The 18,835-nt window shown below is 39.6% G+C and overlaps 1 protein-coding gene across 1 annotated transcript; it reads left to right on the top strand.

Annotated features, from left to right (window-relative positions):
* Positions 1-1,521: 1,521 nt before the first annotated feature.
* LOC106498113 (astacin-like metalloendopeptidase) lies at positions 1,522-15,566 on the top strand. The gene is given in 12 exon segments (XM_067295557.1): positions 1,522-1,590; positions 1,766-1,790; positions 1,902-1,940; positions 2,691-2,828; positions 4,261-4,378; positions 4,953-5,131; positions 9,893-9,974; positions 10,891-11,018; positions 12,731-12,846; positions 13,298-13,523; positions 14,626-14,744; positions 15,313-15,566. Coding segments are annotated over 12 exon segments (1,470 nt in total). The 3' UTR covers positions 15,544-15,566.
* Positions 15,567-18,835: the final 3,269 nt, after the last annotated feature.

The raw sequence follows: 18,835 nt of genomic DNA on the forward strand, positions 1-18,835 counted from the left end.
GTGAGTTACAGCTGTGTAATCAAATTGCTTGGATAGATAGACCCAGTCCTGAAAATATTCTATCAGAATATCAAAGCAGACAAACAGCATCTGCAAGGCAACTTTGGACGATGCATTAACAGTTGATATGAGACTTCAGGCTGTTAAGTAGCCTAGAAAAATGCCCAGTTCCTTCTGGCAATCAAGAAAGTGTGTTAAGCCACAGTGTAACTTTCTTGACTCAGGTGTGACTCTGGTTTGTGGTCTGCAGCTGGAGTCATTACACCATTATGAAGAGCCTTCCACAAACTGGGTATGCAAAACTGCATGGCAGAACTTCAGAGGGCCTTTCTAGCCCTCCCTGATGCACAGTTGGAGTGACCCAGCTCCAGGTTCTGCACAATGGTCTGATCTTTGTTTTTCTTGCTTTTGCTGTGTAATAACTTCTGCACTTTCCTCTGTCATTTTGTGGTGCATGGCAGTGGAAATGCAATTCTGTTACTTCCTCTGCCTTTTTTGATCCTGATCTCCAATAGATGGGGGGTTGCTCTAAACTGTGCACCCATCAGGAGGACCTCTGGTTACCAATGTAGCAAACTGATAAGGACTTCTGAACTTCATCCTGTTATCAGACAAGGAAAATCGTGTTATTTGTGTCTCTACCTCATTATTTCAGTATAATTTTCATGGAAATTATAACTGTGTAGATGAATTCTGGAAGTCACAAAATATTCCGCATATTTCTAGAAAGCCTAGAAGCATACTATCAGTAGTGTTAAAATGAAAATATGAGAAAAGTTTTATTTAATATCAGCCAAGATTTTCCTAGCAAAGTACTCTAAAAACAAGGGATCAGCTCATTCCTTTATCTGGAAATACCTGTCAAAGATCACCCTCTGCCATCACCTGCTATGAACTATATAGATCTGAGTTTTGCTTTTGCAGGCAATTACAAAGGTTTTCCTGTCTCTTTAGTAAAGATTTGACTCACTGACCCAGCAGATCGTGAGGATTTTATGCAGCACTGGGTATTCTGCAGGAGCTGAAGCTTGGTGGAAAGCTGTGCAGGGAGGGGGTGGGCTGAGAGCCAGGCTCTGGACCTTGGCAGAGCAGGGTGGCTGCTGGCAGCAAGCTAAGGAGTTTCTAGGACAGGTAATCAGTAGGGATGGGTCTAACACTTCCTTCAAGACTGAGTTTTACTGTAGACAGACTGCTAGCAGATGTCCAGTCTGTCAGCAGTGAGGGAACCTGCAGCAGCTTGTGGGTTCCTCAGAATTAAAGATGAGTCACTTTAAGGTTACTAGATTTTCTTATTGTTTCACTTCCTCTGTTTTCTGAAGATAAATAAGTATGAAATGAGAGCCTGGCAATTCTCTTGGGAGTTCCTGCAGTTTGTTTGTTTTGTGAAAATGTTTCATGTTATCTAATTTTGTTACACTTGTTAATAACAACAGCTTTCCTATAAAACTTCTCTTGAGAAAACTAACCGCATCTTTGAGAACACAGCTGCAGAACACAGAAGACCATCTCAGAAACTTGAAGATGCAGTATCTTCTTCTGCCAGCTAATTTAGCATTTCTCTATAACTTTGTACTAAATAAATCTGTCCAGGTGTGTCCCTGCTCTCAGAGCAGTTAAGAATTTGCATTGCTGTTGCTGAGTTGGTCTGACTGTCTTAATATTAATTACAAATGTTTACTGCTGTGATTCTACATGATAGAAATTTTCTGCTATGCAGAGTATATGCCAAGCATATGCTAAAGGATGTACTTTTTTTTTTTCCCAGATAACTACAAGAAACAATGACTTAGGTGAGTTTGATTTTAATTACTCTAAAAGTAACTGCAGGTTTTGGTGGGGGCTGCTTCTCTATACCTTGTTCTCCTAATTCCGTACATTTTTTTCTCTTTGAAAATGCCCAGCATCAGTGGAAAACAATTCATGAAATTCAGAGCACAGATGTGTTTTAAAGTTGCATTCAGTTTCTTCATTTGTTGTTGTGATAAAGAAAATAGAGTTGAGTAATTGCTATAAGGAATGTTTTTTTACATGAAGCCTCAGCAAATCAGAATCCTTTTCACTTTGATTTCTTTCCTGTGTGACATCAAGTCACTTCTGTGTCTGCTGTACCCAAAACTATAGTACATTTTTGGCATAATAACCAGTAGTTCTTGTCTGTGAGAAACATATTCCAAGTATTTGGGAGTCAGAATGGAGAAGCCTGTCACAGTGTCATATGTCAAACTAACAGGTAACCTGGAAATTAATAGCTAGCATGTACTCAATATGCATGACAAAGTCATTTCTTTTCTATGGTTTATTCCATGTTTTCAGAGGTCAGTTACAACTTCTCTTTAACTCCATAAGCTCTAATGAAGAGCTAGCTACAATGCTAGAGAGCCTTCCACTCTAAAGATCCCAAAATTTCTTAAGCTAATACATATTTAGTCACAGCTTTGATTACAGCTGCACTGTGACATCTATATTAATATTAATCTTTTCTATCCAGGAAGTCAGACCTAACCAGTCTTAGCATACTGTGTTATGCACTTGGTACTAATTTGCTAATCCTTTTTCACATTACTGGAAAGTAACCCTTCACTGGAAGAAATTTCCAAAACTACAAAAGCTTGGTTAGTGCATGCCTCTCATCTTCCTTTTGCACTTCTGTAATTTGCCTTCTTGTATGTTTTCTTTTTTTCATCTGCCAGATAGTGGAACAGCTGTTTACGAAGGAGACATCATCTTGAGAAGAGGGCAACGCAGTGCAATTAACTGTGAGAGTTGTTTATGGCCCAAGTCACAAGATGGACTAGTCAAGGTTCCAATTAACATCTCTTCTGATTTCTGTAAGTGCATGCAAATGGATTATATGAAGTTAGCATCGATCTTCTGGTCACTGAATTCTGTGCCTTATTTTATAATGATTCTGTGGCATGCATCAAAAGCAGTCTTAGTCCAAATGAAAACTTTTTGATACATCTATCTGTTGGCCCTACAATAGTTTGGCTGACTCCAAATATGCTAGTTACAAACACTAATATACACAGTTACTTGGGCAGTACTTGTTATGTAAATACCAGGTAATTCATTTTAACTACAAATATGAGTTCATTCCTACTAGCTATAATGCACTTGCTGATATTTAGCAAGTACAGAAGAAAAAATACAACCTGTTCTCACCATGAACATATTTGTGTCAAAATGCATTATTCCCAGGAATGCTTTTTGGAACTCTGTAATCTTTCAAATCTCCAGAATAAATGTTCCCCCACTGGAAATCCTGCAGAGAAAAAAATGGAGGAAAAATCTCCTCAGACATTTTTTTTTCTTGTTGTTTCCCTGAGGTCAGTCAATAGATTTTTTTCCAGTGGAAATGGTTGCAGGACCAATGTCTTATTCTAGAACATTGATCTAGAAGACTTCATATCAGCTGTGTGGGTCTTCATCTCTCCTTCTCCAAGGCTTCCATAGAGACCCTTCTTAAGATCTCTCTTTGAGGGGAAATGATATGGAAGTGAAATACAGCCTGGGTCTGGTTCCCATTCCTGGGGATTCTTTATGCTACTATTTGAGCAGGGGAGGGTTGGGGAGAGCCCAGTCTCTGCATTATCCAGGCTGCTCCTCTGCCCCTGTGTGCTTCCAGAACTGCAGCACATACTCTTGTGGGTAGGTAAGGGTTATTCTCTCTACCTCACTTTCAAAACTTTAAGGATGAGGAAATTGAGATACAAAGTAGTTGGAGATAATTCATAATTGAGGAAGCTAAATTAGGCCAAAATGTTCAAAAGTAGATAAACGCTCCAATCTATATTTGGCACCTGAATAGAAATGCTGTGATCTTCAGAGCTTCTGAACACTGGCTGCCTCAAATGACTTCAAGGGGTGCATGGCAAGCTTTCATTGTCTCTGATAAACAAGCTAGTTTTTTGGTGCTTAACTACAGTCAGATGGCTCATTTGGGATGCTCTAATCCAATTATTTGTATTTCAGCCTTGTTTCACATTTTCTCTTCTGTCTAATGGAGAATATAATGCCAGTCCTCCACTTTCCCCCACCCATCACCTACCACCTATAGAATGCATAAGGGCCAGCTGTAATTATTGCATCTCCCCTTCAAAGTCTAATCAATTTGAAAATCTCTTAATGCTTTGTGCCCCTTTTTCTGATTGTACTTACAATAAAAAGCTAAAGTAGTGTGAAGATTGAGGAATGTCACCCCATCTTATTTTACACTGATAAACCAAGTAAGATTTTTATTTGGCCCCTTTCTCTTCCCAGCAGTAACAGAGAGGTCTTGGATTGCTGATGCTCTGCAAGAGGTTTCCACACTGACCTGTGTGCAGTTTGTAAATCGTACTACAGAAGCAGACTATGTGCACATTGAACATGGGCAGAGGTAAGTTCCCTGACTCCTGGGAGTGAGAGCACCCAAAAGTTTTTGGTTTATTCCTTTTGGTTTGTCTCTCAGCTTCTTTCCTGTTTAGTCTGGATTTAAGTCATTTCCCTTTCTTATCCTAGGAGTCAAGATTCAGAAGGCAGGTGCAATATTTCATTTTTATTTATACCGGTAGTTAATCACGTTCCTTATGGGCTGCAGGAACAAATTTGTGTGTGGACTTCATTGAAGATAACAGGGTATAATTTGAAATGGGATATTTTCCTTATGTTACAAAAAAATTTAGGAATAATTGCTTCAGGTTCCTTGTTTAACTACTTGAAATGTTTAATCTTAGTTTGACGTAGCCCATTTACTATTTTGAAATTTGCCACACTTATCACAAAAGCTTTACTTTTCCCTTTCTGTAGATTTAATCTGTCAGCTTTCAGTAGCCAACTATGTCACAGCAGTGACTATTTGCATGTGTCCCCTGTGGCTGCACATCTAGAGGCCCTTGGTGGCTTAATTGGTACATCTACTTCTTTGTATTTGCTGAACGTGACCATTTTGGTTATTGATTGGCTATTCTTAGCTGCTGGTCTTACTTTGGAAAAATTGGAGGACGTCAAGCACTGGGCCTGATGAAAAATGGCTGCATGGATAAAGCAGCAATTCAGCATGAAATGAACCATGCACTGGGCTTCATCCATGAACAGGCATGGAGTGACCGGGACAGCTTTGTCAAGATTATGTGGGAACATATTGTGGCAGGTATGTCCACTAAATCTTAAGAGAAAACAGGCAGTTTTGAAGATAAACTAGAATATTTCTTCTGAAAACAGCAATACAAATAATCATCATTAATACCTAACTGACAGCATTCCTTGATCAGAGTTTGTTTTTACTGGGGGGATTTCTGCTGCCACAGCTATGTTAGCATATTTCTGATGCAGGTACAGCCTAAAAGCAGGATCTTGATCACAGCCTGAGCTGAGCCTTACATGTGCAATAACAAGGTAATCAGGAATATGAAATGTGGTAGCAAGGAGAAAAAGGAATCATCTGCTTTCTGTTGTGGGGAGCACAGGTGGTAATGGGCTTGAATCACTTGAAATCAGGTCACATTAGGAAAACACTTCTGGAAATGAAGATGGTAAAGCACTGGAATACATTGGCCAGGAAGGGCATGGAGTCTTTGTAACTGGAGCTTTTCAGGATATTCTTGAGGTCTTTTTTAGTCCTGTTCTCTGTGATGCTCTCTGTCCACAGTCTGGGTGAAGGCTTATGCAAGCTTTTGAGCATGTCAGGAATATAAACCATCAGTCTCTTCTGTTCTTTAGCTCAGACCTGAATATGCTCTGGTCCGTGTCTGTCCTAAGCCTATAACCATAGGGATACCTGCTGGCACTGCAGCAACATCATATAACTGAAGCTGGGCAGACAAATTAGCCATCAAGATCCTTGATGTTTGCCATGGGAGTAAATGAGATTTGTAGGCAGTGTGAGCTCTGACAGCCTTTAGAATACAGTGGAGATGCTCCTGAATTCCTGGCACACAGTCAGCAGAACAGACAGCTGGAACAGCTTTCAGAGATTACCCTTTTAGCCCTACTTGCTGGCCAACACCCCTCAACCTAGCACTGGGTGCAGCCTGCCAGTCTTTCTCTATGCAGTCTGGTAACCCTTGCATGCTTCATCTGATCAGCTTCAAATGTGGAATAAATGTCCTAAGTGCTGGTGGGTAGAACTCTCAAGCTGGGAGCCAGTCAGAAAACTAGAAATGGGAAAAGGCAGACTGGTAAAATACTGCTCCTTTCCTATCTCTGAAACTGTCCTTAATCCAAAGATCCATTTGATAGCCCTATTAATATCTTCCAGTGAATCCACCCAACCCCACTCTGCTCTTTGTCTTGGTGGATGTAAGATGTTGGCACTTTGTCCCAAACAGAGGCAATATTAGGAGCAATTAGGAAAGCCTAAGAATGGCGGAATGGAGGAAGAGAAGTGCACGTGGATTTGGCCAGGAAGCAAGGGACCATGGGACACTTTTAGTTGAGGTGGAGTGACATGGTGGGGAATCTTGATTTGAGGAAGTGCACAGCAACTCTATTGGGTGAAAACTGCGGAAATAGGGAAGGTGGCAGGCAGAGGTCGTAGCACTGGCAGTAAGTGAAATATAGCCTGAAACGTAGATGAGAACTATGGGCCTTATGAAGAGGGTGAGAATGGAAACACATGCGGCCACTAGCATGTGGGACATTCTGGGATCTGGTATGATGTGAGAGAAAGGACTGCAATTATTTGCTCTGTGAAGAGAATGACGGACACTTCTGTGAGAAGACGGAGCAATAGGGAATGTTCAGGAGTGGTAAATCTGTAGGGGAAAACAAGTGAATATTATTTGGGAAAAAGAAGGAAATAGGATGAATGGTTTGGGGACCTGCCCTTGAGCTGTGTGCTGGGGATATAGGGACATACAGAGCTGCAGGCCTGAATGGTAGGAAGTCCTAAAGAAAGGAAAATGAGAAAGTGGTACACAGGAGAAAGCAGGAGAAGGGATGCAAGGAGCCACTTGTCTGTGATGGCTACAAGCAAGCTAGGCAAGCTACAACATTTGTAATGAAATAATAGTGGACTACTTTATAAAAAATGAATAATAGTAAACAAGGCTGGACAACTGAATACAAAATTCTATATATTTAATTCTTCAGCGTCATACACAGCTGAAAATACATTTTTTTCCTCCAGCTGGAGCTGATTGTTTTTATTACAAATTCCTAAAACAGTGTTCTCCAAACTTTTTTCAGCTGTTCCCAAGATATCCCAAGTAAATTCAATTTGTGCTGTTCTTTAAATGTCAGTTCTGCTGTTATGGTATAATTATGTTATGAATTGTTTGCCATTATTGTACAACAAGGATGTCATGTTTGAAAAGCTAGCAGAGGATGCACCCTGGAAGAGGAGTTTAAAAACATGAAGTTATACCTAAGATATGAGACACAAAATCTCACTTACACCAGTTTTGCAGGGGAAAGACCACAGGTTCAGATATCATTCTCAATGCTTACAGATGTAAGCAAGCTCTGATTCAGGCCTATTATAATGAAAGAAAAAGAGAGGGGGAAGAGGTGAGGAAGACAAGACTATGCTAAAAGGGGTGATACACGCTCCGTGTTCTAGCAGCAAAAATCAGGAGTGAGGACTGATTGGGGTAAGGAAGTTAGACTGCAGGGAGTGTGTGACACAAGCAGTGTAGGAAAAGAATTCAAAGATGTGCAGAGAAAAAGAGATGAAGGGACACCACCTCATTCATGAGCATTCGATGTTAATGTATATCTCCTGGGGGAGAAAAAAAAAAAAGACATCATTCAACAGTGCTGACGGCAGAGCTTCCCCTGACCTCAGTGGTGCAGAACTAGACCTCAAGACCTTTTGCAATTTCCCAGCTCTCCCACATGCTCTGTTTTTTCGCTTGCCAGGATTGCAGTATTGTGGATGTTTGCTGGGTTTTGTTTTTAACCCAGTGGTTCACTTTGGAAGCAATCCTACTTCTTTGTTTTGATAAAATGCAGCTTGATCATTTGCTCTCTACTTACATACTCAAAACTTGGCTTGTTTTTTCACAAACTTTTTGGGAACAAAATTGTGTTCAGAGCCTTCAGCCAGACCTTCCTTTTCAGCGTTCCTGAGTCACTACACTTAGATTCTGGCAGAGGTAGGGTGTTTTTTTTTTGCTTTTGTTTTTAGAGTGGAGGAGATGGGTTAAGTAAACTGTACATTTGTGCAGGTCTAGACAGTTGGACCTCTGTGGCATGTGACAAGGCAGATGCCAAGGGTAGGCAGCCCCTCTGTTTAGCTGGGCTGCCTTTAGTCCTGCTTTTTAACAAACCAGTTCAGCAAAAACCACTTCTACACATGTAGACCAGTAGCTACCTAAATGTTTCACTGAAATGGAACTGATTTTTTTCTTTCTTCATCACCTCAAAAGAAACTGAACACCTGATAACTCTTTTTGAAATCAGTATAGAAGATGACAGAAATTGAGATAAAATCCTAATAGGATAGGGAATGCCAATGCTGATGAGAACTGGTTTGAGCCTTAAGTCAGTTTTTGAGCTATGAAAAGCTCTAAAGTCACTTTTATCCCCATATTTTGTATAATTCAGGATTTTGATGCTTTTTTTTGCATTTCCTAGTCCAGGTTGGGATGAGCACTGAAGGGTGTTTGTTACTGGAAGAGACTAGCTCTGTTAGCAAGCTTGCCAGCCAAGTTGTGCAAACTCAAGAGACTGAGTCAGGATGATTTTCTGACAACTGTCCAATGCTGAACTCTTGCCCAGACGGCTTGTAGTTTACAAACCACTAGTTATAATAATGAAGGTACAGATGTTGAACTGGGAAGGACTGCTCAGTGGTTAGGGTACTAGCCCAGATGCTGGGCAAACTGTGTTCAGTTCTGTGCTCTGACATTGCTTGTTTGCCTGTCTTACCATGGGCAAGTGACCCAGGTGTAATTCATATTAATGCTCTCCAGTCAAGAGAGAAATAGGTGCCTTCATATTAAAATGGGATGAAATCCCCTCTCTGAGTATGCCTCTGTCTCTCCTATGACAACCCTGAGAGCCTGAATATCTTCTGTGCATAACTTAGACAACTAAACTTAGGTGACATTCCAGCCTTATGTCTCTGGGCCACAGTCCTGTATCAGTATAACACCTTCTTATCTCACAGGGGCTTTTTATGACTAAACAGATACAATCATGAGGTGCTCAGCAGCTTTGAAGAGGAGAGCTATACTAGCATCCTAGACAGGATGTTTCCAGTTGACCTTATTTGGCTGCCCTCATGTCAGGTGGTTAGTCTCACTTGACTGCAGTCACTGCTGATGGGTTTGACCAGAGATGAAGCCAGAACAGGGCTGAAAATGCATGCTTTGGTGTGAGTAAGAGGCAAACCTTGTCCCTTTCTCTTGAGCTCTAAGACTCCTTTGGTACCAGAGTTGTTCATTTCTGACAGATGGTGGAAGGACTCGGCGAGACAGGTTGATGGTCACCCACACATACCTCTGACTTTATGATCTAGCTAGTCAGCCAGATTTCCCTCTCAAGGTAGGACACAGCTTTGGGGCTGTAAGCTGGAGGTTTAAAATGTTCAAGATAATACACTGAAATATATTTAGAAACATTCTAATGAAGATAGGCAGATTACAATACATTTCCATGAAGAGTGGAATTAGATTGACTATATTGAAAATTTGACTTCTTATTTGACTGAGGTTCTATTCTGAAGCCTACTAGATTCAGTGGAAATACTCCCATGGGCTTCAGAAGGCTTTGGTACTTTCAGAAGACTCAGGGTCCTATGTGAGAAGGAGTGTGTAATGATCTCATGATTTGTACCCAATCTAGTCTTAGAATTATGATAGCAGGCAGTGTCTGAGAACAGCAATATCACTCTAAGGATGGGGGGGAGGAAGGAGTGGGGTTTCCCCCTCTCCTGTTCTGACTGAAATGTTGCTTTCCTACCTTACAGGGGAACAAGGAAACTTTGGGAAAGTGAAATCCAAAAATCTTGGCCTTCCCTATGACTATTCTTCTGTGATGCACTATGGCGCGTAAGTTGGTTTCTGAGGTTTCCTTTCATAGGAGCAAACAGTGCTCAGATCTTCTGCTCAGATCTGGGGAGACAGAATTGTTCTGTGCATGGACTGGTTTTCGCTGTTCACTTAAAACTGAGTGAACAGACATCGTAATCAAAGGTGAATACTTCCTCTGTCAGAGGTATTCATGGAAAATATAATTGGTGGCAACAGAAGAAAAAATTAGGACAATGTTTTCTATCACTGTACTCATGCCTCTTTCTAGAGGCCTTTGTGGCTATGATCCAAAGCAACTCTATCAAGTCACTGAGCTAAGCCAGTTCTAAGTCTATGATAGGTTGTTACTGGGTTAATAAAATCATTTAGGCAACAGTATTTGGGCAGAGAGGAAGGGAAGATGGATTGTTTTTATGGCATTAAGGTGTTGTATGCTGCTGCAAGAACACTTTTTTTTTTTTTTTTTTGAATGCTGCCTAAGGTTGCATTTTAGTCCATTACATACAAGCTTGTATCATGTACCTTTTCTGGCACTTCCACTAGCAGGTAACAGCTCCTGGACAAAACAGTGAAATAAAACTTGTTTATCAGAAGGAAGGAAATTGCAGGTATCAAATATATAAAGAATTAGCAATTGAGACAAACTATTGCAGATCCTCTGCCTCTTTGAATCATGAAGGTGGAATGCAGCTCACTTTGTCAGGACAGAGTTCTCAGGACAATGCAATTTTTCTGTTTCTTACTTTCATTTGCTGCACACAAAATAGCTGCCACACTGTTGTTCTTCAGGAAAGATTAACTGATTTCTGAGAAGGTTCTTGCCCTTTTCCATTGAAATTCTGTGCAGATGCTACATGAATATGTTTACGCAATTAGAGAACTTCACCGTTTAAAAGAGAAGTGATTTAGAAATGTGACTTCCTTATTTCTACAGGTTTGATTTCTCTAGCACTCCTGGGGAACCAACTATTGTACCAATTCCTGACCCCTCCATACCCACTGGGCAGAGAGAAGGACTGAGTAACTTGGATGTGGCTAAAATCAACAAGCTCTACAAGTGCAGTAAGTGCTGTAGACACTAAGCATCCGTTGATAGGTGAATCCTTATTCAGTTGTTGTCTGTAGGCACTGCCAGACATCCCTTAAAGGAACTCAGCCCACAACCCTTTCTACACATCTCTTCCTCAGCCCTATAAGAGGGCTGGTGTGCATGCAGAAAGACTCATCCCTGTGCCAAGCTGCTGCCTCTTGGGAAGAGCAATTTACTTTCAGTAACTGACTTGTTCTAAGAGGTGTTGACCCGGTCCCTGGCCTTTGACACAAAGAAAAGCCATCAGAAAAATCATCATGGTGGCTGCCTCTGAACTTCTAATTTCAGGAAAGCCCTGAAAGTTGCAAAGCATGTAGCTATCCCCAGCCATGATTATAGTTTAGAGTTCCATTTATCAGTGGTAACAGCAGGTCTGTGAGTTCTTTCAGTCAGAGAATGACTGTAAATGTGGGTGCCATTTAGGCTAGTTAGAACATTTCTTTGAGGGGAGTTCCCTTGGCTTTATCTATAGTTATTTACTTCTTTGCCCATCCATTGCTTACTCATCACTATAGTATCTGAAGGTCTAGAAACACCTAGCATTCCTTTAGAGCAGGAACTCTTCAGTCAAGACACACAACAATAGGTAAAACACCAGACATGCTCCTGCAATGCAGTTTTGCCTTGACTCTCAGCAGAGAGGCTAATTGATTTATAAGATATTTGACTTTTCTGCGATGTTGCTTCATTACTTTCCAGCAAAAGAGTAAAAGACATTAATATTGGTCTGAATACTAGTGTACCAATTCTTCTCTGAATTGTGTGTGGAACACAGTTCAGTAATAGGAATCAGTATTCCTTTAATTGGATAGTTAGGTACAGAAATCAGGGTGCTTCCTCCCAATTTCTTAACTGCACGAGATGAGTTTTCAATTTAATAGCATCTGTCCTGATCTCAAAGATGATTTCAGAACGCAAATAAACCCTTGATGGGGGGCTGGGAATAAATCACATTTCAATACCACTATTACATAATTAGAGCTGTATCTTTTGAAAGAAAAGGTCTAGATTTCAAAAATGGGAGAGAAATGAGGAAAAACTATCAGGGGAAAAAATGATGTAAAATAAAGTCCAGTTGTCTCAAGGACAGTGAGGAGGAAGAGAAAGATAGATGTCATAAATTCGTATGTCCATATTTTATAATTTGGGGAGTTACTTAAATAGCTTGATAATAAGATTACATGTGGAAAGACAAAAGACAAATGAGATCAAACTTTGTATACCAATCACTAATTCAGTAACATGACTTTCGTGCTCTTTGTGCTATTGCCTTCCCCCAGTGATTATCCCTATCTTTGCTTTGTCAAAATCTGGTTTTCAAGTTTGATTCTGCATACACTTAAGAATACACAAATTTGCTAAGGGGAATTGATGTATTGATGTTACTGAAACTACTCCTGTGACTGAGGTTAAAAAAGTTTATGAAAGTTTTCATAGTAAACTGAAATATGTGAGTGAAGCCTTGCTGTCTTAAAGTCCAGAAGTAGCTAGTTACCTTAACTAGCTTTATTTTGCTTGCAGGTTTTGAATAGCTTTTACCCTAGAAACATCAACACAATTGTAAACATGATGATTTTTCTTAAAAGCTTGTCTGATGCAAATTGTAGAGAGCTGTGTCTGGCATTTCTGGATGATTTTTCTGTAGTTTTCATTCTTTTCAGCACTGTTTGGTTCTGTTCTTCAGATTGCTGTAGCTCTGTGTTGCCTAAACACAAAGGCTCCTTCTCCTCTGTCAATTACCCATCCCCATACCTGAACAATAGCAACTACCTGTGGTTGATCCGCATCCCTCAGAATAAGGTAATTTTTATTAGGAGAAAGAAGATTTGAACCACAGTGTCAAGGCTATACAGCATTATTTCTCTTCTCATTATTATGACTGTAGCATCTGGGAGCTATTTTCATGAACCAAGATGTTTATTCTGTTATGCAATGAATGAAAACCAGTCTCAGCAATTTTCAAAAGACTTAAGTTTCATATAGACTATCAGATGTTTTATTTAAACTTGGTTTTTATCCAGTTAAGATTTGATGTCTTTTATAAAGATAAGCAATAGTCAGACATCAGTCATAGGGCTCAGTAACAGGGTAGCCAAGTGAAATTGTGCTGCTCATACAGAAGGTCAAATTTCAGTGACAGATGAATAGTAAAATGGATACAAAGTCCTAGTTCACTTGTTCATAACAATTAGTTTTAATCTTTCCCTGTGTACCCCAGTAAATCCAACATCTGTTTCTTGTTTGTCTTAAGGTTTTCCTGCAGTTTGAGGCTTTTGATCTTCAACTCTCCTCAAATTGTTCTTCTGACTATGTAAAAATTTACAATGGAAACAGCAAGAATTCTCCTGTTTTGCTGGACAAGTACTGTGGGAAGGGGCCACTGCCTGCCTTAGTTGCTCCTGGATCCACAATGCTGATAGAGTTCGCAAGTGATGAGACCATTACAGCCACAGGATTCAGAGCCTCCTACATCAGAGGTATGAACACTCCTTTACAGAGCTTGGAGAACAGCATGAATGGTATTTGTATGGAAAAACTGAAGGTCTGAAAATTTACTCCAGAGTAGATTTTTCCATGTTATTCTTTATACCTCCATAGGAATTATACAGAAGGCTAAATGTTGATGAGGCTGAAGGTGAGCAGGAAACAGAAAACAGGATGTTACACAGATCTTGCACTAGTAGTCCAGAGAACCCCCTCGCATTCTTCTGAGTCTCTCTGCTAGGCTTCTTCACATCTTTAAAACAGCTTCTTTAAATAAAAAACAATGCAATGACTAGCAGGAGCAGTGCAGCCACAGAGCAAAAAATGACTGCAGAAATCGACAAGAAATCTCTCCAATGAAATGTAGTCAGGACTGGGGCCATGTATTGTTCAGGCCCCTGTGGCATTTTACTCAACAGGAAGGACACTAACTTTGTGTAATTTTTACTTTCTGAATTAAAGGCTTTTATTATGTGTTATGAAGCTCAATTCACTTCAGCAGTGTCTGTTTTATGAACACATCAATGCATTACAAATGGACTGCTGGATATAATTGTGTTGTGCTGCAACATGCTTTTAGTTAGAAGGCACTAGTCCAAATAACTAAATTCTTGTTACTTCAGCTGAAAATGCTACCTTTTAAAACAGAAATTGAGGAAGTCATAGAAATGTCATTTTTACTCTTTTCACATTAGTCTTGACAGTTAAGTTCAGTTCTCTAGATGGAATCAGACCTAGCTTGATAATGCAATTGGAGATACTTGAACTAATTCTTTTCTGAAAGTGCAGTAAATTAGCCCCATTAGAATGCTGCGCTAACATGGTAACACTTCATTGTAAAAGACAGATGTATCTTTAAGTTTGGTTGTTCTGTGCTCCAAAGGTTATTTAGCAGCCACGCTTTTAGCTGCTTCAGCGCAGCTGCTGATATAAACACTAGGCAAAGAAATAATACAGTTGAGCAGTAGATTTTCAATGTAGCAAACTTTCTCTTGGCTTGAAGAAAAATAAAGAATTTAAGCAAGCTCACTTTTCTACAGTCAAAATACTCCTGTCAATAAGCCTTTCTCTGTTTTTTCTCCTTTACACCCTCAGTGAACTGTGGTGATACTTTCACAGTCTCAAATGGAGTCATCACCTCTCCAAACTACCCCAACAAATACCCCAAAAACCAAGCATGCTTCTGGATCATCAGTTCTCCAGTAGGATACAAGGTAAGGCATAGAGGAATTCTTTTGCTGGCTTCAGCAGTGTACTCTCATGAAATCTTTTTGCCTTAGAGAATAACAGCTGTTATGTCACATTTTAAGTAGGCTTTCTCAGAGTGAAAATCTGAACACATAAACCCACTTAAACTTATGCTGAATCTTGATATTTGAGATGATCATCAAGGGAAAATCTATACATGTGCATGTAAACTCTTATGAATTTAGCTTATACCTGTACATCTTGCTCAAAATAATCCCTCGGTAATACAGTCACCACTAAGAAACTGAAATATTGCACAGGTGCTCTTTCTGTTTTCCTCCAGAGAATAGAATTTAAAGCATACAAGACCAATATTGCCCCTTACTGTTTCTTCTAATCCAAATTCTGATAAACTCAACAATTTGGTATTAATAATTTGCATTACAATATGGGATCAGGATGTGGTGCAAACACAGAATAAAAAACACCATCTACGCATAAGGAATGTAGACTCTATTTGTACTTGTTACATACAAAGGGTAAGAGAAAAGGATATAATCTGAAAACAAAGTGCTTTGGTTGTATTTTCTCTAGATATATCTCAAAATGTTATCCTTTGAGCTGGAAGATAATGACAGATGCATCTATGACTACTTGCTCATACATGATGGAAGCCAACCTACATCACCTGCAGTTGGCCCATATTGTGGGACAAAGAAGGTTGCAGACTTCACTTCCACTGGGAACTTTGTACTAGTTGAATTTCACAGTGATATAGTATGGGAGTTTCCTGGATTCAAGATGAATTACACATTTGGTAGGTAGTACTGTACAGATGGGGGTGGGAGGGTTGGAAAGCAAAATGAAAGCGAGACCAGCTAGCCACAGGTAAAAGTCAAGATGCCACTGATTTCAGCAAAAATAGCTGCCTGAATGCCTTTGACAAGCTTGAAGCTCGAACTATTAGTTTTACTTCTACAGCAGTGGAATTTGCATGGTGAACTACAGACAAAAATGTTCCTGCCCATGGGATGTTTCTGTTTGAGACTCCCAGCTTTTTGTTACAGTCATTCCATTGCTGGTGTTGCATGGCTGAATACAGTAGCAGAACTGAAACTCTAGAACCAGATTTTCAAGAACTTATGTTACATCATGAGCTGCTTAGAAAGTAGGCCCAAAAAGATTTCAGAATATGGTTATGGAGCAACTTTAACCCATATTCTGACAAACATTATTACCCACCCTAATCTGCATTCCAGAAAAACCTTCAGGCCCATACTTAACTTGCGCTTTGAAACGAAGCTTGCTTGTAGAATTAATATAGGCACCTTAGGTTGGCCTGGAAATCACCACTTTACATTGAGGATGCAAGCCAGGATTCTGGTGCAGCACCTCAACTCAAAGAATTGTATTAACCCCCTGTTGTGAGGTGAACTAGATCAGGGAATAGATTTTACTAAAAGGAAACCCTTAATAGCAAGAACAAGCAGTCAGGGAGAGGGCAAGGAGGGAAGCATGACAGACATTCATATGAATAAACCATGTCCTGAGTCAGTCAGGTACTGACATTGTCCATGGGGTATTACCAAAATATATATATTTTAAATGACATACCTAATGAAAAGCCTATTGAATGCAAATGAACTCTGTAACTTTGGATATCATATCATGTGTGAAGTACCTTGTCTGTACAGAGAAATCTTCCACCTCTTAGGAGAGGACTAAAGAAGTTACAAATAAGTTTCTTCTTTCATATGAAGGGCTTTTCAGTCTGAGATCTAAACATTTCCTTTTTCATCAGTTGTTAGGGGTCCTTGTTAATCATTTTCCTAAGGCATAAGCATGTTAGCTGAAGCTCCCACACACACTCCAAATCACCTTCCAGCCCTCCGCAGATATCAAAAACTTTAGCTTTCCTCTAAGTTCTGCTAAAATCTCTGGTTTCCTGCTAGCAGTCTCCACTTTAGTTGTACATTTTTTGTCTATAAATCTGTGACCCACCAAACAGGAAAATGCAAGGAACAGAGCATCATTTATTTTGATAAATACCTTGATGAATGGCATTCTTCCAGTAATGACTGCTGTTCATTTTCACCCTGTTAGTTCCAAATCTTAAAAGGACAACCTGTAGAATCCACAGACCTTGCTAATAACTGCACAGTGTAAAGTGATTTCTCTTATAGACAATAATCCTCTCACAATGGGCATTGTCCATAAATAATGATTTATAAGTTGCTATTAATGTTCAAATTCTGAGCATGAATTTAGAGCAACCAGCCAGTAGACAGCAAAGATAGTATGGCCAAAGGTCTAGGATTCGAATGCCCCCATAGGAGGATTTTGAGAGGTTCAAATTCAGCATTCACTTAAAACTCCTCTGAAAGCCAAAATGTAAGCGTTTAACCTTTAAAAAAAAGTATCTAGCAGCGATGAATATATCTTATTCCCATGTATGTATATACAACATGAAATAAAACATATGTATATACAACATGAACAAAACAGTATATACAATGTGAAACAAAACATGAAACAAAACCTTAATTGCATGTGAAGACAGAACTATGATAGAACAGAGCCACTTCCAGAAATCTGTGCACATGGAACAGGCAAGAAGAGCATCTGTGTCCATGCAGTTCAATCTCACCTGCTTTGGGATTGTCAAGGTTCTTATCAGAGTGGCAAGTCAGGGCCTTCTAGGGTATGCTTTCTTAACCTGTAAAAGCCAGAATAAAGATTTGCTAATTACTGCTGTTGAAAAACAAGCAACTGGTAATAAAGTGCTACAGAAACACAAAATTATTACTCTTTGGTCTGTCTTTGTTTAATTTAAAATACACTTCCCTTACATAAGTAAATAACTGTGGTTGAACCAACGTTCACTTGAATGACTAGAAGCCCCCAGGCCTGACAGAAAATAAAGCAGCTTTTGGCATGCTGATGCTACAATTGATTCCTCATCTGGAAGAAGTAAATAAGCCTACTGCAACAGCAAAAGACTACTGAAACTTATTTTTCAATTTCAATGCAGTCATCTGCCCTTTTATCACATTGAACTGCAAGGAGAAACATTACAGCCTGGGAGACTGAGCAGACGTACAGTCACATTTTGAAGCAATTTGAACTTTTTAAGGCCAGAAGGTGCATGGCATTATAGTAATCAAGCCCCAAAATCATCAAGTCCAATACACTTAGGTACAGTTTTCTAGCAAGTCAAAGAAGAATAAAGCATTTGCAGCCAAATTCTATTCGGGGCAGAGAATCTACAACTTCCTATGCAACGATTGTTTTGTTGAGATGAATAAAATATTAACCAAAGACTGTTTAAACTCTCCTATATGTCAAATAAATTGAAAACTTTATGGACTGAGTCACCACATAGGATTTTAATAATCTGAGTTTCCTTTATCATAGGAAATATCTGCATGCAAGGAAAGAAAGAAAAGCTGCAGCTGTTAAGCTGCCAAGTAGTCTTCTGGTGAAGTACCTGCAAAGACTATACGGGAGCCAGGCACCACCTGGTGGTCACTAGTAGGTAAATGTAAACGTGAAGCTGAAACATGACGGGCATAATTCCCTCTTCTCCATAACCAAGACTCCAGTAAAGAGGGAGTGAAATTTTCTCTTATCATGATCACGAATGTCAGTTCCATATGACAAATTCTGCTGAGGCTTCTCTAACCAATTAAGTTAAAGAAATTTAACTGTCTTGCTCACTCTTGTTCATCTCATTCGGTAATGCTCTCTGATTATAAAGATTCTTTGGGTTGCTTCCAGTATTTTATATTAAGGAGAGGCACTCTGAATTTCACCTGTCAGTCTGTAAATTGCACAATAACATTCAAATTGATAATTTCTCTTCCTCTTTTCCCATCGACCAGCTCAGCAGTAAGGGCAAAGCTAAATGAAGTCTTTTATTTGATTCACTCCTGTATTTTATATTTGGCTTGATTCCCTATTTGGTGCCTGTGGTACATGGAATTTTCAGGTGGCCTCATACAATTGCTGGACAGGCCCAAATTTTAGCTTCCAAGTTTTATACAATTGTTTTCCTAATGTTCTTCACTCTAGAAAAAAGAAAGCTTGAGGGAGAAAACCCGAAGTTTTTAAGTTTAGC

Source organism: Apteryx mantelli, chromosome 4 (assembly GCF_036417845.1).
Source record: "Apteryx mantelli isolate bAptMan1 chromosome 4, bAptMan1.hap1, whole genome shotgun sequence".
NCBI classification, from domain to species: domain Eukaryota; kingdom Metazoa; phylum Chordata; class Aves; order Apterygiformes; family Apterygidae; genus Apteryx; species Apteryx mantelli.